Genomic DNA, 22,147 nt, shown 5'->3' on the forward strand with positions numbered 1-22,147 from the left:
GGAGACACTGCTTTTTATTTGGTCTGAAAATTGAACTGTTTTATTTTGCATTTTCGATGACTTTTGATGATGTTTTCTGACTAATTCGAGGTCGCTAATGCCGAATATGAGGTCAGAATTGATGCAAAAGACGTACAAAAAAAATTCAAACTTCAAAAACGTCCAGTTTGGCATGAAACAAAAACGAACGGTCAAATCTGACAGCAGATTCGGACTCAGTGACCTCGAATTAGTCGAAAACCACATATTACCTACTCGATTTTTTTGAAATTTCATAAAAAAGGCAAAAAATGCATGAACTATAGTTCATGCATTTTTCTGGGAAAAAAAACTTTTTGTCGAGAATCAAGCTGAAAATTGGACGGCGAATTCAGTCCTGGCGTCAGAATTTCGCCAAAGTGCACCATTCTCTGGAGAAACTGCTTTTTATTTGGTCTGAAAATTGAACTGTTTCATTTTGCATTTTCGATAACTTTTGATGATGTTTTCTGACTAATTCGAGGTCGCTGATGCCCAATATGAGGTCAGAATTGATGCAAAAGACTTACAAAAAAAATTTTTTTTTCATCTCCAAAAATGTCTATTTTTGCATGAAAAAGCGAACGGTCAAATCTGACAGCAGATTCGGACTCAGTGACCTCGAATTAGTCGAAAACCACATATTACCTACTCGATTTTTTTGAAATTCATAAAGCAGGCAAAAATTGCAAAGGGGTTAGTTCATGAATTTTTTTTTGTTTTAAAAAGGTTGAAATTCAAGTAAAAATTGTTGAGATTTGGTGAAATTCGTTGAAATTCGAATAAAAATAGTTAAAATTCGTTGAAAATGAAAATACGCTGGGGTACGTAGTAGTAGACGAAAAATTCTAGGCTTTTTTTTTTTTTATTTCAAAAAATCATCTTTGGTAGGTATCTACCTTAAAATTTTTTATTTTAGCTAAGAATAAATTTCAAATTTTCGATTCGCTTGCGATGTGTGCATCGTATGTTTATTACTTTATATTATAGACGGTGTATGTTTGACGATTGAACAGATTTTTTTTCAATAACTGTTTTCGTAAGCAATAAATCCTTCAAACTGTACAGATTTATGCGTATAAATATCTATATTTAGCATTATGTGAACATTTATGACAAAATAGTAAGCGACCGACGTTCGTCTTCTTGATACTTACCTACGTCCCAGCAATACCAGATGGATGATTCAATTCAAGAAGTACCTACATAAGAAGACCATTCAGTACAGGCGCGAATATTCCTTTTCTATTCAACTATAAATACCGAGTTCGTATTTTCAATTTTACATAATCAAACCAACCTTGCTTTCGAGCAGTTGACAAAAAAAAATCATCGCCAAGAAGCATTCGAAAAACAAAATAATCGAAATTATTCGTGTAGTTTACCGAGACAAAAAACACTTGCCAATTGCCATTATGAACCAGCTCGTAGCATACGTCTTATTATTCTCGACACATGTGTACCTCACAGTCGAAGCAGTCGAAACAGTCAAAACATCTGAAGAACCCCAACCAACCGAACCAGCCGTACCAAAAAAGGGTCACTATAAACTACAAATATTGCACAACAACGATTTACACGCCAGATTTGATGAGATGGATGAAAACACGGGACCATGTCCGGAAGAATACGTCAAAGAGAACAAATGCTACGGAGGATTCGCTCGCATGAAATGGGCTGCTGACCAAGCTCGCGAGCAGGCCAAAAGCCAAGGTATACCCAGCATTTTCGTCAACGCCGGCGACAACTTCCAGGGTACTCCGTACTATACCGTTTTTAAATGGAAGATTGTTAGAGAACTGATTGATAAGCTTGAAATGGACGTAATGGTGAATTATTCATTTCATATAATACCCACTCAATTAAAACTACCTACCTTTATAATTAGGTACCTACTTTAATTTCATGTTCACTTCACTTCACAGACACTCGGGAATCACGAATTTGACGACGGAATAGAGGACCTCGTCAAATACTTGGAAAATTTACAAACACCGGTTGTTTGCACCAACATCGATCTGAACGAAGAACCCCGATTAAATTTGCCCGAAAAGCTAACCAAATCAAAAATTTTAACCGTAGGCGAAGGGGAAGAAAAAAAGCAAATCGGAGTTATCGGGTATCTAACACCCACAACGATGGTAAGATTTATTTATTTATTTTATTTTTATTTTTTTTATTTTACAATTTAGGTCTCTCCAACAGCTAAAGCCAATTACAGGAGAGACCATTTATAATTAAAGAGATAAGACTATGATTTGCTCCAGAGAAACAAGTTTGGGAAATACAAAAATAAAAAAGGGAGCAAAAAGGAGAAAAAAAAACAAAAGAAATATTTACAAATGTAGTTCTTCCTATATAAAAGAGAAGGTAAGAAATAAGCAAAAAGGTATAACACCAAACAGAAGAAATACTTATAAAAAAAAACAAACAAATAAACAAAAAAATAACTAAAAATATAAAACCAAAGGAAAAGATACAGATTATGAAATGGTTCACAAACAGCCCCCATTGCACCCCCACTCCTACACCCATGCCATCCTCACCGCACGCCTGAAAGCAGATCTACCCATACTAAAAATATCAGCATCTGCACACCTACAGAGGAAAGCGTCAGAGATACCCATGACATTGTTCATAGGAGACACCTTCATCCTAAATGTGTTGTAACTGTTTAAGGAGAATATTTTTTTCTGCCTGGAGTGGATTTTTGGGGCCCAGAAATTGATTTTTCCCAAGAGGTTACTGTCATTTATGTTGTAGTGGATGAGATCATATAGAAACATTAATGCAATTGTTTCTCTTCTTTTTTCCAACGGATCCACTTCAAACCCTTCCAAAAGCTCTTTTTGTGATAGGTCATAAGGATAATACTCAAAAGTCTTTAGATATAGGTATTTCAAAAATCTAGTTTGAATTTTTTCAAGCTCTTTTATAAATTATACTGGCTATCGTTTATTACCTATTAAAGGGCATATGGGGGGATAAGTTACCCCCGAGAGCTTCAAGGTTGATATTTACATGGAAGGTGGGTACCATTGAGCATCCTTCGTCAGGAAAGTTTCAGACCCCCAGACCCCCCCGCCCGTTTTTGAGAAACCCCCCACTTTCTGAAATTACAATAAAAATTATTTTCTCAACTTCATACATTTTCCCCTCAAAATAGGTTTTTTTTTCGCTTTGTTTGTCTGTTTTAGCGATGACCATGATTCGTCACAAAAATGGGATAAGCATTTTTAAATGTGTTTTTGACCCCTAACATATCTATTATATTTTTGTCAAAAAAAAATTTGAGGTGGGTCGTGGTCAAAAATTGAAAAAATCAACAGGGGGGTTAAAAATGGATTCCGGTGTAAATCATTGTTTTTGGTAAACGAGGTGTCGTTTCCATATGAATCGACCCCCCCCCAACACGAATACGACGTCCAATTTTTTGCTACCCTCATCCACACCCCTCCAGCGCCTCTGCCTCCACCTCAATTTTTACCAAAATTGAAATAGACCATATTCTAACCTTCAAAAAAGTGATTCTGTAAATCAAATCGGGGGAGTGAAATGTTTTGCGCGGAAAGTAGGCTTACGGACGAGCTCTTGCTAAAAAAGCAATGTCCCCAGCGCTGGACCCGCTTTTTTTCGAGATTGGGGCCCAAATGGGGCCGATTTTGGGTCCGTAAATCATTTGAGGGGAGTGTGGTGACATTGCATTTTTGGATAGTGTTGGTATCGTAGATGAAAAATATGCAATGTCCCTAACCCCCCACCCGCTTAATTTAGGCTCACCCCCCTTTCAAAATTTTGACTTTCCAATAAAAATTCATTAAAATACGAGAAATCAACATTTTTGGATGAAATTTTGTATACTAACTAATGAAGGCATAAAGAAATCATATCCGCTGAGTTTTGGTTTTTGCAAGCCCCAGTTGGGGCTGCAGGAGCACCCCCGCCCCCAATTTTGAAGTTGGGGCAAATCGTCGATGTTGGTGTCGTTTTCATATGAAACGACCATGCCGATGACGAATATCAGGGCAGATTTGAGACTACACCACTCAGTATTTGGAATGAGAAGATAATACATGTGAAAATGCAATGAAAAACTGAAGAAATTGTTAGTAGAATAGAATCTCAACGGTACCTACATTCTGCTCGAACAAGCTGTTGAAACCAATTTTATGATAGATCCTCATTCTAGACGCTATTACAAAGAAATTCAGCTCCTGTGACCTTTCATCATCTTCCCCCTTTCCCAAGGGCCCATCCAAAATATTACAAACTCGCGTATTGTCTTCCCTATGGCCCCCACAAAAAAATCCAATAATTTTATTAGAGTGCTACCTACATGAGCACTTTTTTATTTTATCATAATTCAACTCGTCTGAAATGGAGTAGATTTAGTCGTTCTCCCGAATCCGAACTCCCGAACAAACATTACCCGAATGGGATATTTCCTGAATTCTTTGTTTACCGAAATCTCAAAAATTTCTCTTTTAAAAAATAAGTGTCAACACTTTTTTATCTTCTGTTCAAAAAACTACCTAGTTAATTTTCGAAATATTGAGGTGGGGTAGAGGCGCTTTAAGGGTGTGGATGAGGATAGCAAGAAAGTGGACATCATATCCGTGTTTGGAATGTTCGATTCATATGGAAATGACACAAATATTATGAAAATAGCTCAACAAACATTCAATTTTGGTAAAAATTAAGGTGGAGGCAGAGGTGCTGGAGGGCTGTGGATGAGGGTAGCAAAAAATTGGACGTCGTATTCGTGTTCGGGGGGGGGGGGGGGGGGGGTTGATGATTCATGTGGAAACGACACCTCGTTTACATGGAAAAAAAATTAATAAAAATTACTATTTCATTATAGTAACCGGATCCCATTCAAAAATAATAGTGATTTTTACTCATCCAAAAAAATACATTTTACCTAGAATTACGTTAAATTTATTACTCTTCATAGTAAAATCTACCTACTAATCTCATAGTAAAAATCACAATATTTTTGAATTGGATCCGGTTACTGTATGAAATAGTAAAAATTATCCATAATTTTTTTTTCCGTGTACCAAAAACAATGATTTACACCAGAATCCATTTTTAACCCCCCCCCCCCCCGTTGTTTTTATAATTTTTGACCACGACCCACCTCAAATTTTTTTTTGACAAAAATATAATATGTTTTGTAGGGGTTAAAAACGCATTTAAAAATGCTTATCCCATCTTTGTGCCAAATCATGGTCATCGCTAAAACAGACAAACGAAGCGAAAAAACCCTCTTTTGAGGGGAAAATGTGGGGGGGAAGAAGGTGAACATTTTTCTGGGGATACCTCTTAACCCTTAAACACCCAAGCAAATCCTGAGATGTTATGAAAAAATGCTTTCAATTTCCTGAATAAGATCATCACAAGTATCACTTTTACTCACAGTTCACCCCCAAGCCCCTTGAAGCCACCTCGATAATGATGGACTTATTTATTTGATTATTGTCAAAAATCGAGGAAGCAAAAAAACCCGATTGGGTCAATCTTGGAACTGAATGATATAGTTTCATTAGATGTAATGAATGAGTGAAAGCATAATTCCAAAAAACACCTCACCCCTTTTTGGGGGGCAAATATTAATAAAAATTGGTATAAAATACAGGGACCCATGTCCAATTTTTGGATGAACATATTGATGGTTGAGCTTTCACAAAATGAAATTAAGAAAGGTGTGTGCATGGTGGACCAGAGCGATTTTTTAAAAATTTGATATATGCTTATCTCTATAAAAACCCGAAAAAACAGAGCATGAATACGCAGAGTACATAATATTATGGGAAATATTCTCAAGCTTGAAATGACCGAAACAAGAATTGAACGGAACACAGATGCTCTTAACGGCACATAAGTTCAGATAATCTACAATCCACCCATCAAATCTGTTTATCACTCAGTGGATATTCTTTCTCGATATTTGTCACCAAATAGTTACATCCCACAAAGGTTAGCAGCACAATTGTTTTTCTGCAGAAATATCGAAATAGGTTTATTTACCACTTTGAAAAGCTTTACACAGTCAAATTGCAGCACTCCCTGGCATTTCATGATGTTCAAGCATTCATAAAGAGGTCACTATCCCTCCTCGATCATAGATAATGTAGTTGTATGTACATCATGAAAATTGCATGAGCAGAAGTTGTCGTTTACAATTACAATCATGAGATTGTGTCTAGCTTATGACCACTGGATTCAGAGGATTTGAGATTCAGTAAAAAGCTTTCAACTGCTGTTCAACCACAACTCTGAACTTTTGAAAGTTTTGAGAAATTCCTGCTGAAGTCGATATTCTTTCTCGATATTTGTCAACAAATAGTTACATCCCACAAAGGTTAGTGGTATGATTGTTTTTCTGCAGAAGTATCAAAGTAGGCTTTTATTTCATGATGTAGAACTTCACTATCTATGATTGAGGAGGGATAGTGACCTCTTCATGAATGCTTCAACATTATGAAATGCCAGAGACAGCTGCAATTTGAGAGTGTAAAGCTTTTCAAAGTGGTAGATAAGCCTGTTTCGATACTTCTGCAGAAAAACAATTGTACCACTAACCTTTTGCGGGATGTAACTATTTGTTGACAAATATCGAGAAAGAATATCAACTTCAGCATGAATTTCTCAAAACATTCTAAAGTTCAGAGTTGTGGTTGAACAACAGTTGAAAGCTTTCTACTGAATCTCAAATCCCCTGAATCCTGTAGTCATAAGCTAGACACAATCTCATGATTGTAAACAACGACTTCTGCTCGTGCAATTTTCATGATGTAGAACTACATTATCTATGATCGAGGAGGGATAGTGACTTCTTCATGAATGCTTGTACATTATGAAATGCCAGGGAGTGCTGCAATTTGACTGTGTAAAGCTTTTCAAAGTGGTAGATAAACCTATTTCGATATTTCTGCAGAAAAACAATCGTACTGCTAACCTTTGTAGGATGTAACTATTTGGTGACAAATATCGAGAAAGAATATCCACGGAGTGATAAACAGATTTGATGGGTGGATTGTAGATTATCTGAACTTATGTGCCGTTAAGAGCATCTGTGTTCCTTTCACTTCTTGTTTCTGTCATTTCAAGCCTACTTGATAATATTTCCCATATTATGTACCTACTCTGCATATTCATGCTCTGTTTTTTCGGGTGTTTATCGAGACAAGCATATCAAATTTTTAAAAAATCGCCCTGGTCCACCATGCACACACCTTTCTTAATTTCATTTTGTGAAAGCTCAACCATCAATATGTTCATCCAAAAATTGGACATGGGTCCCTGTATTTTATACCAAGTTTTATCAATGTTTGCCCCCCAAAAAGGGGCGAGGTGTTCTTTGGAATTATGCTTTCACTCATTCATTACATCTAAGGAAACTATATCCTTCAGTTCCAAGATTGACCCAATTGGGTTTTTTGCTTCCTCGATTTTTGACAATAATCAAATAAGTAAGTCCATCATTATCGAGGTGGCTTCAAGGGGCTGGGGGGGGGGGGGGGGTGAACTGTGAGTAAAAGTGATACTTGTGATGATCTTATTCAGGAAATTGAAAGCATTTTTTTCATAACATCTCAGGATTTGCTTGGGTGTTTAAGGGTTAAATAGATGTTTAAAACATACCAACAAATTGACAAAATCTGTTCACATGGAATTGAGAAAATAATTTTTATTGTAATTTCAGAAAAGGGGAGGTTTCTCAAAAACGGGCGAGGGGTCTGAGGGTCTGAAACTTTTCTGACGAAGGGTGCTCAATGGTACCCACCTTCCATGCAAAATTGCAAATATCAACCCTGAAGCTCTCGGGGGCAAATTCACCATACTTATCCCCCTATGGCCTTTATTCGGTTTCCTTATCAGTATACCACAGTGAGGCGGGAAATAGATAGATATGCCCGTAATTTATTATTGGAAAAAATTTGTAAGCAATCAAAAATCAAAATCACGTTACCTATTTTGAATGACGTAGAGACCAGAGAAAATGCCAACTTTAAAGATAAGTGACGAAATACCAGAGATACAAAAAGAAGCAAAACGTTTAAGAGACAACGGTATCAAAATCATCATCGCGTTAGGACATTCGGGGTTCAATTTTGACATGAAAGTAGCGAAAGAAGTAGAAGAGATCAGTCTGGTCATAGGGGGTGATTCGCATACCTTACTATACACGCCACCAGAAGGTACGTACACGTAGTAGCTAGCATTAGGTATAAAATCAATCAAAATGTAGGTATCGATGCTCTCAATGCTCTCATCCGTACACATACCACTATTCGCATTACCTAACAGATGAAACAGATAAACAACCAAGTGTCGAGAGAGTAACATCCGAGTATCCAACAATCGTGATCCAGCCGAGAACTGGTAAAAAGGTGCCGGTCATTCAAGCTTACGGGTTCGGTAAATATTTGGGTAAACTTATCGTCGAATTCGACGACGAAGGAAATGTTGTCGAGGCTAAAGGAAATCCTCAGTTGCTCGACTCGACCGTTGAAAAAGGTAAATGTGATGCCAACAGTTGAATCCTTTTCGATAAATAATATCGCACATAATGATTTCTTTTCGTAAACTACACGTACATAACCTTATATTGTACATTTCTCATAATATTCTATCGCGAAACATGTTTCAACAGATCTTGATCTTGAAAACGCCGTATCAGCAAAGACTAAAGAAGTCGAAGAACTAATCCCGGGCTTCAAGGAAATCAAAGGTTATACGCGTGCTTCCTTAGGCAAGGCGATTTTCAAACTAGGTCAATTCGAATCCAATTTGGCTAATTTGATTACCGATGCTTTCGTCGATTTGGTAAGTTCATCAATACGCCAGTACAATCCATTGCGATGAGAGTAGTTCATTACCAGTTGAGGTTCTTCATTACCATAAAACCGCGCATTTCATAAATTCCGATTCAGACGCGTGAACAATTTTGTACTTACAGGGAGTGCAGCTAGCGCACGAGGAAAATGCATCTGTATGGACCAAGACGCCGATATCTTTTTATCCAAACGGAGGTATTCGTATTGAGGTTGATCGTAGAAGGGCTCGCGGTAAAAATATCATTCAACATTAGCCAACAAATCAACGAATCTCAACTCGTTCACATATCTGTTGGTTTGATGATTTTATTTCAGGTGCCCTGACCCTTGAAGATTTCATGTACATAATGCCATTCGAAAATAAGATGTACCAACTGACTGCTCGCGGAAGTACGATCAGACAATTTTTGGAAAAGTCTATTTCGGCATATGACAAAGATGCTATCGATTTCGATTCGAAACATTATATCGAGTTTTCTGGTAGGTAGCTGGTACTAAGTACTTACCTATTATACTATGTTTAGGTAAACATTAAAACGCTTGCGTATTTATGCGCAGGGCTTAGAGTAGTGTTCGACCTCACTAAACCAGTCGGTGAACGAGTCGCGTCGGCGGATGCTTTATGCAACAATTGCGATATTCCGGAATTCCGTCCACTCGACAATGATGCAGAATATGGGATAATAACTATAGAGCCAGGGTTCAACGAATTCAGAGAGCTGCAACCCGAAAATACCAATGGAATACCACTTGGTAAGTAAATTTTTGTCAGATGATTATACTTGTATTCTGTCCACACTCCACAACCAATACTAGTCCAGGAAAATTAGATGAAAAAAAAAGGGTCATTGGGAAAAGTGAGGAAGAAAGTTGAATTTTGGTATACTGGTCCATTTTTTTGTGCTGAACACGAATCCGATGAGTCCCCGGTCGTCCCTGGTGAGCGTTCTCCCTTATTGTGGATCTAAGCCCCCCAAAACCAGTTTTTTGCAATTTTCTCCCCCGCATTGCATTTTAGCGAAAAATGAGGGGTTTTCAAAAAAACACAAAAGGGATATCGGCGCATAGGAGGGGTGAAATGGGCCCCGAGAGCGTTCGGGTTGATATCAGTATTGAAAGTGGGTACCATCGAGAAACTACCTCGTGAAAAATTTCAGATCCACACCACCTCCTCTTTTTGCGGAACCCCCCTTTTTTGAAATTTCAGTAACACTTTTCTCAGCCCCATTTCAACCGATTTTGAAAATTTTTCTGGAAGTTATGTATATCCTTAGTAGGTATCCCCACAAAAATTTTCAACCCCTTCCCCTCATATTTACCTCTCAAAATGGCGTTTTTTTCATTTTTTTATGCCTATTAACAATCAAGATTTTGAGGAACAGTTTTGTAAACACGTTCTTTGGATGTATTTTTGGCCCCCAAACATCATATACTATATTATAAATTTTTGCTTTGGTGCGCCGTGGTGAAAACTTGGAATAATGTATCGTAGGGGGGTGGGGTGGGGGGGGGGTGAAATGGGAATTTTGAAAAAAATAACTATCAATGAGTAGGGTATCGTTTTCATATGATTCGATACCGCTGAGCACGAATATGACCTCAGATTTTCTGCTACACTCACCTAGCCCTCTCCAGAGCCCCTCAGCCCCCTCAATTTTCACGATTTTCGAAATATAGTTATTTTGATGACATTGGTGTCGTTTTCATGTGATTCGATACCGCTGAGCACGAATATGACCTCAGATTTTCTGCTAAACTCATCTACATCTCTCCAGCCCCCCTCAGCCCCCCTCAATTTTCACGAATTTTCGAAATAAAGTTATGTTGATGACATTGGTGTCGTGTTCATATGATTCCGATACCGCTGAGCACGAATATGACCTCAGATTTTCTGCTACAATCACCTAGTCCTCTGCAGACCCCCTCAGCCCCCCTTATTTTTCACGATATTCGAAATAAAGTTATTTTGATGATGTTAGTTTCATTGCTATGGGAAAATTACATAAGTTCATTGTTATTATACATACAATTTCTCGTAGAATAAGCTACAGCACATGGCTCTCCCTCGAGAGGGTGGACCCTTGAATTTTTTTCTACGCAGAAAACGCAACAAATATGTATGTGTACTGCACTGCATAGGTATGCGTAGCATATGTAGCATAATAATTATTCATGATAACTGTAACTTGAGTATGTATTTTATAATTCAATAGATGTCTTCTTTTTACACGGATTTTGGCAGATTTTGGAGAATCTGGATTTTGGCAGATTTATAAATCCACAAGAATCTGCTTGGGTAGCAGCTTTTGAAAATGGATTTTGGATTTTAGTTAGTTAAAGAAGACTTAAGGTTTTCAAAGATTGGTGAAAGTATTCTCAGAAATGTTTTAAAAAAGAGATTTAAAAAAACGTTCAAAATCCAGATTCTCGAAAATCTGTCAAAATCCGTGCTAAAAGAACACATCTATTGACTACCTACATAAAAAAATCACATTTTCTGCGTGGGAAAAATTCAAGGGTCCACCCCCCCCCGAGGGGGAGCCATGTGCTGTAGCTTATTCTACGAGAATTTATATGTACAATAGCAATGAACTTATGTAATTTTCCCACAGCAATGAAACCAACATCATAAAAATAACTTTATTTCGAAAATCGTGAAAATTGAGGGGGACTGAGGGGGTCTGGAGAGATGTAGGTGAGTTTAGCAGAAAATCTGAGGTCATATTCGTGCTCAGCGGTATCGAATCACATGAAAACGACACCAATGTCATCAAAATAACTATATTTCGAAAATCGTGAAAATTGAGGGGGCTGAGGGCCTCTGGAGAGGGCTAGGTGAGTGTAGCAGAAAATCTGAGGTCATATTCGTGCTCAGCCGTATCGAATCATATGAAAACGATACCCTACTCATTGATAGTTATTTTTTTCAAAATTTCCATTTCACCTCCCCCCACACCTCCCCCTCCCACCCCTACGATACATTATTCCAAGTTTTCACCACGGCGCACCAAAGCAAAAATTTATAATATAGTATATGATGTTTGGGGGCCAAAAATGCATCCAAAGAACGTGTTTACAAAATTGATCCTCAAAATCTTGATTGTTAATAGGCATAAAAAAATGAAAAAAACGCCATTTTGAGAGGTAAATATGAGGGGAGGGGGTTGAAAATTTTTGTGGGGATACCTACTAAGGATATACATAACTTCCAGAAAAATTTTCAAAATCGGTTGAAATGGGGCTGAGAAAAGTGTTACTGAAATTTCAAAAAAGGGGGGTTCCGCAAAAAGGGGAGGTGGTGTGGATCTGAAATTTTTCACGAGGTAGTTTCTCGATGGTACCCACTTTCAATACTGATATCAACCCGAACGCTCTCGGGGCCCACTTCACCCCTCCTATGCGCCGATATCCCTTTTGTGTTTTTTAGAAAACCCCTCACATTTGAATGGTTCCTGCTCCACCCCCCTTGGGGGTAGAAGTGAATTTGATATATCATTAGATCGGAAATTTAACGTAGATTCTTGTATCTAACCTCATTTTTCGCTAAAATGTAATGCGGGGGAGAAAATTGCAAAAAACTGGTTTTTGGGGGCTTAGATCCACAATAGGGAAGAACGCTCACCAGGGACGACCGAGGACTCATCGGATTCGTATTCAGTACAAAAAAATGGACCAGTATACCAAAATTCAGCTTTCTACCTCACTTTTCCCAATGGAATGCTATTTTTCCTGGACTATACCACGAACAATTTTTTTGCAGATTACAAGGATATTGATGTAGTTCTATTTTACATAAACAAAAGAAATGCTGTCGCTCCTGCTGTGGACAATCGAGTCACCGTCACTGGATTTCAACTAAAAGATGGTGCCCCCATCACAGAAACGGAAGATAACATTAACACCGTAACCAAAACGATTAAAAATGAAGTAGAAATTGAAAACCAATAAATTGCAGAACGATTGATTACCCAAAACCTAAACCAAAAATAATACCTACCACTCGATTTTAGTTTTTTTTGTGTGTGTACCTATGTGTGTGTTTGTCAGCTGCAATAATATGTATTGTTTATTGTTTTGTCTGATTCTGATGTACAAAAAAAAATATTTTTTGCTTTTATACCATGATATTTTCTATTTTGTCTTATGCGTAGCCTTCTTATTCACTGCTAAGAAAAAAATGACACATTTTTGAAATCGTCGTAAAATTTCGCAACTTTTTTATAGGAACTATTTTTTGATTGATAAATTTATTTACTGATAATATTAGTTTGAATGCGTGACTTCAAAAACTTGGAATACAAAAGTTCAACTTTGAGAACCTCTGAAATGTTGGGTATCACTAAATGAGAACGGTCATGGGTAGATATTTCAAGAGTGATCTAATACGAGTTATTTGAGACCGCAAGCGCCCCTCTACCCCCTTTTGGTTAGGATTTATAGGCCAAAACAGATGACAACGAAGGTGCTTAATTTTCACAACTTTGGGAACCACTGGATTGGATTTGCAATTCGATCTCAAAAATGTAATGGTGGTTTCGGGGTCGGGAAATGATCGCCTTTCGAGGAAATATCGCGAAAATTGTATATCTTCCCGATGCTATTGTTTTGATAATTTTCACTTTGGTAGCCCTACTGGTTATTATTAAAATGTGTAGGTTTAAGAATAGAGTAGAGTGGATCGTTTTTCCGCTAATTTGGAAAATCGAATGGGGGAGAGAGGTATAGCTTAAAAGTTGTGTCTGGACTTCAAAATGACGGGGTAATTTTTTCTAAATTCTGGCTCATCAATCATTACCCCTTCCCAAATCACCTTTAAAATTTGAGTTTACCCGAAAAATTCAAAAAAATTGAAATAAAAAAATTTGAAATTTTTTCCTGAGAATAGTTGTAGGACATAGGCACTGGCCAAAAAAATCATCACCGACAATTTTTCACCCCATCCCCTTCTTCAGGGGTACCCAAAAAAATATCTTACAATGCAAGCACCGAGTGAGCATTTTATGCCTCGCAAATTTACGTCCCTCGCCTATTTAAAGCCGTTTTGTTCTTCAAATTCCATTAAAATTGTTAAATTTAGTGCAAAATTTCAAAAAATGACATTTTTATGACATTGAGCCTGTAAATTCGAACAAAAAGTCGAAATATGGAAAAATAAGTCGGATATTCGTGTTCAGCGTGAAATTCTAATGCTTTTTGACACCTTGTTTGCATTTTTTACCTCAACTCATTTTAGGGGGCTGGGGCGTCCCCAAAAGCCTCAAAAAAGGGGTGAACGCATGCCCGGATTTTAGCGGATTTTGGATATGTTTTTTAGGATACCTTATATAATACATTGAACCAAAAAGACCTTTTGTAACAATTTTTCCTGGTAACATGCCGAATCTCCTGCACTATTTCCCAACAAAGTATAAGTATTCAGGGACGGACATAAAGGGGGGCATGTTTTTGTTACAAAATTTTTCATCTAACCTCCACCCCTCCCCTGCCCTTTAAAGACTATGTTTGAACATGGATTTGAAAACTGGAACATGACCTATCAAAATGGTATAAAATTTCGCGCTGCGCTAGAAAATTGCAATCATTTTTCATGTTGACCATCTCGGTGTCGGTGGAGTCCCTCCCCCCCCCCCCCATGAAAGAAAATAAACATAAGAACCATTAAAAAAAGGCAAATAAAAAAGAGAATTGAAACAAAAATGAAAAATGAAAAAAATATAAATGAAAAGAAATGAAATGAAATGAGAAAAAAAATTAGAAAAACGAGAAAAAAAATACAAACAAAGAAATGGAACAAACAGAAAAGAGGAGATGAAATAAAAAATAAAAAAACAAAAAAAATTAGAACGAGAAAAAATACAAACAATTGAGAAAATTGGAACAAAATGAGTGAAAGATGAAAGAAAATATAAATGAAAAAAAAAAAGAAAATGAAATGAAATGAGAAAAAACAGCAAAATGAGAACGAGAAAAAAATACAAACAAATGATCTTGTTTTTCATATTTTCTGTTTTTTTCTCATCTCATCTCATTTTATTTCGTTTGAGTTTTTAGTATTTTTCGTTTTTGTAACATTTTTTGTTTGTATTTTTTATTGTTTTTCTCATTTTTTTGTTTTTTCTCATTTCATTTCATTTCTTTATATTTTTTCAATTTTCATTTTTGTTACAATTTTCGCATTTGTTTGTATTTTTTTTATCGTTTTTCTGATTTTTTATTCTAATTTCATTTCATTTCTTTTCATTTATATTTTTTTCATCTTTCATTTTTGTTCCAATTTTCTCATTTGTTTGTATTTTTTTCTCGTTCTTATTTTTCTGCTTTTTCTCATTTCACGTCATTTTTTTTTTCATTTACATTTTTCTCTTTTTAGCCAAATTTTTGTAAAAAATGATGGCTATTGCGGTAGGCCCAACTTTGGATAAAAAGGTCGGGGGTCAAAAATTTTGGTAGTTCTCGACGTTTTGAGCTCAAACTAGACGATTCCCGGTGTGTCAGTTTTTATATATATAGGCATCGCGGCAGGCTTATGAGCCAATTTTTCAAAATTTCAAAATTTTTAAAATCATTTTCAATTTTTGTTCTAATTAACTAATTGAAATTCTAATTGCACAGTCATTGAAATATATAATTCATCTGTATCAAGAAACAGAATAAAAAATTTTTGGAGAAAATTTTTTCAAAAAAATTTTAAAATTTTTTGAACTACCTATATTGAATTTTGTGAAAATTGCTTGTTTGTCTAAAAGTCTGAACCACATCAAAATTTTTGGTATCAACAGTATTCCCGTAGAGCAATAAAATGCAGAAAAATCATTAGTCAAATTTATCATCGTGCATACCCAATTTCAACAGGGCTTTGGGTATGCTGACCAGTACTTCCTATTCTATAGGCCTCATGTTAGTACTACATCTAGCGAACATCTCTGAGAAACATTTGGTGCGCGCAGCTAACTTTGACAAAACTAGTTTGAAACAGGTGGCTGACTTGTTATGTAAGATCAAGCAGTCCGGTCGGACTGCCCCGCCAAGCAAGAAAAAAAAAACGAACACAAAAAAAAACAAAAAATAATACCAAACGTGATGACAGTCCGGCCACTTACTGCTTATATTCCCTGAACAACTAAGCGTATTTTCGATGATGAATTTCTCGCGAATAAATGCACGCACGAATCTGATTTTTTGATATGTTGTTGGCATCAACGAGAGCTTTAATTTGGTATGCTTACAAACTTTCTACGGTAAAAAATGATGTAGATTGGAATACCCAAAGTTAGCATTTTGGGGTAATTTTTGAAATCACTAATCTTCGTGTCAAGAGAAAACTACTGAACCAATTCAAGTCAAATTTCGTACACTGGTGTAAATTAATGAGTTATTTTTAGATACAACGTCAGTTTTGAAAAAAAAATTATTTTTGACCCCCTTTTTCTCAATTTTAAAATTTCTTTCCCCCCTAAAACACCCTCAAAATGAAAATTTTTCGCGGTACCGTAGAAAAGGGTCATCTACATTATATTCGCCATCATTGTGCAAAATTTCAAGCAAATCGGTTCATTTGGAAAGGCTGTAGCCTTGTCAACGGAAATTTAAGCATGAAATTTCGTGATGACTATTTCCATTTTTCATCCTAAACCACCCAAAAAATGAAAATTGTTAGCTGTATCATAAAAAAGGGTAATCTACATCATATTCACTATCAATGTGCAAAATCTCAAGCAAATCGGTTCATTAAGAGAGGCTGTAGCCTTGTCAACGGAAATTTCAGCATGAAAATTCATGACAATTTCCGTTGACAAGGCTAACAGCTTCTCCAAATGAACCGATTTGCTTGAAATTTTGCACAGTTGTATTAAATGTGATGCAGATGACCCTTTTTTATGGTACAGCAAACAATTTTCATTTTTAGGGTGGTTGAGGGTGAAAAATAGAAATATTCATGAAATTTCATGCTTAAATTTCCGTTGACAAGGCTACAGCTTCTCCAAATGAACCGATTTGCTTGAAATTTTGCAAAATGATAGCGAATATAATGTAGATGACCCTTTTCTACGGTACAACGAGAAATTTTCATTTTTGGGGGGTTTTATGGGGGAAAGCAATTTTCAAATTGTGAAAAAGGGAGTCAAAAATGATTTTTTTAAAAAACTAACGTTATATTTTTAAATAATACCCTAATTTAAATCACTGTACGAAATTTGACTCATATCAGTTCGGTAGTGTTCTTCTAGTGAGAAACTTTGTGATTTAATCAACAAATTATTCTAAAATTGTTGGTGTACCCGAATTCCCATTAATAATTTATAATAATGTACATTATTTAAAAAAAAAAAAAAGTCGTGATATCAATCGAAAATACTTTTAAAAAGCAAAAATTCCGCCAACCAAAAAAAAAAAACTTACCTACAAAAAAACAAAAAGAATTGTCAACAAAAATCTGATATTCTCACCTCTTGGAGTATGTACCCAGATTCGCATTAACAATTTACAATATGTACACATTAAAAAAAAAAAGTCGTGATATCCATCAAAAATACTTTTAAAAAGCAAATTACCGCCAACCAAAAAAAAAAAAAAAAAAAAAACTTGCAAAAAGAATTGTTAACAAAAATCTGTTCATTAAGTAACTTTAATGAAAAAATTCATGATATCAAAACATCGCCAAGCAATTTTCATTCAGCAGTTGTGATCAGGAATTGATATGGAATTTCAAATTAATTTGGTACTTACTGAAATAAAATATCCATAAGTTTGAGAACTGAATTGAAAAACCGGGCCAAGCGTCGGCGGAATTTATCGGTCCGGTTTTTCAATTCAGTTCTCAAACTTATGGATATTTTATTTCAGTAAGTACCAAATTAATTTGAAATTCCATATCAATTCCTGATCACAACTGCTGAATGAAAATTGCTTGGCGATGTTTTGATATCATGAATTTTTTCATTAAAGTTACTTAATGAACAGATTTTTGTTAACAATTCTTTTTGCAAGTTTTTTTTTTTTTTTTTTTTTTGGTTGGCGGTACCTAATTTGCTTTTTAAAAGTATTTTTGATGGTTAACCTTTACAAAGTGAGCCAGGCTGGTAAACCTACTGGTTCACTTCTTATGCAAGATTAACCCATACATGGGTTCATAAGTGTGCTGTCGTGAACATATATAGATTTAAACTTAAGTCATTGTGGTGCCCAACTCGGGCACCACTATGACTAACTAAGATGAAAAATCCAAACTGCGCCAAAACACCTTTATCATACATATATATGTGATCCTCTATGTACGCGGGCACCAGTGGCGGACTGGGTCGGTTCGGGGCCCCTGGCGGATACACCGAATGGGGCCTCCAACATTTTCCCCCTCCCCCCTTAACAGTGGCGTAACCAGGATTTTCTCAAGGAGGGGACTAAATCAGATTTTTAGGCATGCAAAATTGAAATTAGGGGTAATTTTCTGGAAATCTGTCATAATGTGTGGTGATTTTATAAAAACGAAGCTAAAATTACTGCGAGAGCGAAGCGAGAGCGAAAATTTGTAGAAAAAATAGGTACAAACAACAAAAAAAAGTCTATTTTTGCATGTTTTATTTCGCTCACAAGGGGGACAAAGACCCCCTTCGCCCCCTTGGCTACACCGCTGCCCATTGAAAATCTTTCTCGTTCTGTTTTTTTTCAAGGTTTGGATACTTGAATGCAAGTTATGCGATTGATTTTTGCTTTTGTCTTTTTATTCAATATTATAGCAAAAAAGAAGAGGTTTTTTGAGGGAGGGCGGACGAAAAATTTTCCATAAGAAAAAAATACCAATTTTACCGAATAAAATCACGAGTTTTTACAGTACTTTGTCAATTGATATAATATAATTCGCATTCAGGCTTATGAGAAATTCTTATTTCCCCTTTTGAAATTTTATGGAAGTTTCAAAAATAGATTTTTTTGGTTTAAAGATGAGATAGAAATTGACCCGAGCAAGGCGAAGGAAAAAGCTTTTAAAAATTCGTATTTGCAGAGGTAAAAAACGATGTTTTAAAAAGTTTCTTCACTTTTGTAGTTCAAAATATTAGAATTTGAATGACTGTTTTTTAAAAATTTCAAATTTGAAAATGAAAAGCAAACAGGCCCAGAGCAGAGTGAGAGCAAAAGTTAGTTTTGAGAAGTAGAAAAACAGCGTTTTTAGAGGGGAAAGCGTGTGTGTGTTTTTTTTTGGTTAGAACATATTTTTTGAAATTTGAATACCTATGTAGATTATTATTGAAGCTCGATCTCAGTTAAAAACCAGAGGCCCAAGTGAAGTGAGGGCAAAAAATTTCAAAAATTTGTATTTTGAGAGGTAAAAAACAATGTTTTTTGTGGTGACTGATGCGTTTATTTTTTTAATCATACAATTTTAGAATTTGAATATTATATCTACTAATAATTGAAGATTTAGATTTAAAAAAAAAAAGAAAAAAAACTGGCCCGAGCGAAGCGAGGACGAAAGCTTTTCAACAATTTTTGTTAGAGAAAGTGAAAATATCATATTTTTGTTTTGTTTAAACATGGCTCTGGGGCCCCTGGGGGCCCCTTGGTGTCTCGGGGCCCCTGGCGATCGCCAGGTAACATCATAGGCCAGTCCGCCACTGGCGGGCACCACAATTACCATAAAAGACCCGAGCACCACAAGGTACATACTAGGTACAAATATATACATAAACTTTAAGGAAACCTGAAAAAAAAGTAATGGTCTCACAATGATCCCAACACCCCAAAACGCAAAGAAAATTTACTCCGGGCCGAAACTGTGACAGTTGAGACAAATACAGTACTGACTTTTCTGCAAAAAGCTGGTAAAAACTCTCAGGCTAGCATATTTTGGAATATTCCACTCTACAATGGCCTATGGGGTGGTTTTTTGGGGAGGTAATGCATTTAACTTAATGTCAAGCAAATTCTCACACTACAAAAATGTGCGATAAGAACAATTTATAAAATACCTCTAAGACAAACATGTAGGCCCACCTTTGCTGATAATAAAATTCTCACTACAATATCACAATATATTTTGGACATATCTCTCATGGTTTATACTGGGGTTATAACCTTTCCAAAAATTACCCATCCATACAGTACCAGATCACGAGGTAACCTTAGAACTCCACACTACCACACAAAACTTCTCCAGTGTAGTACCGTATCATCTACTGCAAAAGTATATAATAGGATTCCAGGGAGTGTAAAAAACTAGCCAACTGAAAAAAAATTCAAAAATGCCCTCAAAGAATGGCTGATAACTAGGGCTTATTATACCCTGGAAGAATAATTCAGCTCCCCAGATCAATAAGCGTTCAAAATTTTTGAAATGACCTAGAGCGGCTAGAGCAGATTTTATGTACTTACCTATAGTTTTAAATCCTTATCTTTTATGTTTTAATCATGTCTTTCAGTTTTATCCTATATTGTAAAGCTGAAATTTGTATTCTATGTACTGCTTAACGTGATACCATGGCAGCAATGCTGCCGCATGTATCTCAAATAAAGAATTTGAGATTGTAAGTTATTGTAAAAATTATTTTCCCTTGTGAGCGTGTTGTTTTGTAACCAAATTTCAGAATGAGTAAACATAAGTAATAATGTACTTACTTCGATCAATTTCCTGCCTTTGGCGTGTGTTTTTGTACAACGTGATTGGTTACATTGATACCTACTCGGGTTTTGTCCGCTTTTTATGTTGTTTTTAGTTTTCAATTTTTCTGTATTTCATTTGATTTTTTAAGTTTTTGGTTTCAGTTTTTTTTTTTTTTTTTTTTGAAAATTACTCGGAATTTTATGAGTTTGAAGGTGTTTGAGGTGTAAGGAAAATAATCTAGGTACGTAAAATTCACTACAAAATAGTCTAGGTGTGATAGTTATTCGCGCGATACATAAAAATTATGAAAGCTTAAAGTAATGGAACTCTTTCGAAAACATTTTTTTTGTAAGTATATTTTTAATTAAATACATCAGAAAATGTGAAAACAATTGAAGAGTGCCACATCCACTGAAATGTTGAAAGTAATTCAAAAAAACAGCCAGATTTCAATATTTTCCAACATTTACAATTTACATTGGTAGCTTTGAAAATTTTTGTCACTTTACCAATATATGTACTGTACAATGCAAGCGGCTAAAGGAGTTTTTCAGCTCTGAAAAGAGTAAAGAACTTTTTAAGAACTTTTATGACTCGAGAAAAACTGACTACATTTTGCGATGCAGAATAAGCCAATTAAATGAGATCATGGAGGAATTCGCAATTCAAAAATCAACAAGAAAGCCCTTCTAATGTTACTTAATAATACCAATGCATTTTTGATTAATGTAGTTGAGGACAAAATTTGAGCGGCAAAATAAGTACTAAATCCATCTCCGCATTTCATTATAAAAATGCAGATGAGTAATAAAAGAAATAATGAATACATTAATTAAAATGTTTATTATGAGTCGGGTTAAAATTCCAATTACACGACACTTGATTACATATGTATTATATAGGCGGTTAGCTTCTGTATGAATACTTACATCCTAATAATTAATAAACAGTAGTCATCGATATGTGTCGTGAATCAATGCTCACGTCTTCCTACGACGTCGTACATAATCCATTCGGCATACCTGCCATCCTCATACATTGTTTACAGCACTGATTGTGATTAGTGCAGGGCATACCACCTCCTGCGCACCCTTCGGTTGCCTTCATGAGAAGCATCAATGTGGCGAAAACGAAGAAAAGTATCTTGGCGAAATTCATATCGTAGCGATGGAAAATTGATATCGAACGAGTCGAGAAAAAAGCACAATAGCAAACTTCGCGTAAAACCCCACGTGAAAAAATACTATTAGTTTTTTCATGAAAATACTTATAGTGAAAAACTATATGGTAAATTTGGACAGTAGTTTACTATAAGTTTTTTGGTATACTTATAGTAAAAAACTATAAAATTTATCCCCTCTAAAAAAACTGAAATTTCAGTCATTAATGTTCTAAAATATATCAAAATTGCTGGAATGCACTTCCTAAGTAACATAGAGCATTAAAATTACATTGGAAAAATTTTTGAAGAAAAAAAAATCTGTGCCTCAGGTAGGGTTCGAACCCACGACTCTCAGCTTCGGGATACTTACTACAAGTTTCTCCACCACTCTACTCACTCGGCCACCACGCTTCATGGTGAAGTAGGGCAATTTTTCTTTTATATGCTCCTGAAAATTGGACTTAGAATTTTTCTCATAAATTTCTTTTTTTTTTTTTTTTTTTTGTGAAGGGAGCTTATTTCTCGCAA

The 22,147-nt window shown here is 35.7% G+C and overlaps 1 protein-coding gene across 1 annotated transcript; it reads left to right on the forward strand.

Moving 5' to 3' along the window:
- Window positions 1–1,167: 1,167 nt before the first annotated feature.
- LOC135846706 (protein 5NUC-like) lies at window positions 1,168–12,980 on the forward strand. The gene is made up of 9 exons (XM_065365949.1): window positions 1,168–1,847; window positions 1,944–2,159; window positions 8,012–8,222; window positions 8,332–8,541; window positions 8,678–8,850; window positions 8,984–9,092; window positions 9,177–9,341; window positions 9,420–9,614; window positions 12,622–12,980. The coding sequence occupies exons 1-9, from the start codon at window positions 1,434–1,436 to the stop codon at window positions 12,807–12,809; spliced, it is 1,881 nt and encodes a 626-aa protein (XP_065222021.1). The 5' UTR covers window positions 1,168–1,433; the 3' UTR covers window positions 12,810–12,980.
- The last annotated feature ends 9,167 nt before the right edge of the window (window positions 12,981–22,147 follow it).

Source organism: Planococcus citri, chromosome 1 (assembly GCF_950023065.1).
Source record: "Planococcus citri chromosome 1, ihPlaCitr1.1, whole genome shotgun sequence".
NCBI classification, from domain to species: Eukaryota; Metazoa; Arthropoda; class Insecta; order Hemiptera; family Pseudococcidae; genus Planococcus; species Planococcus citri.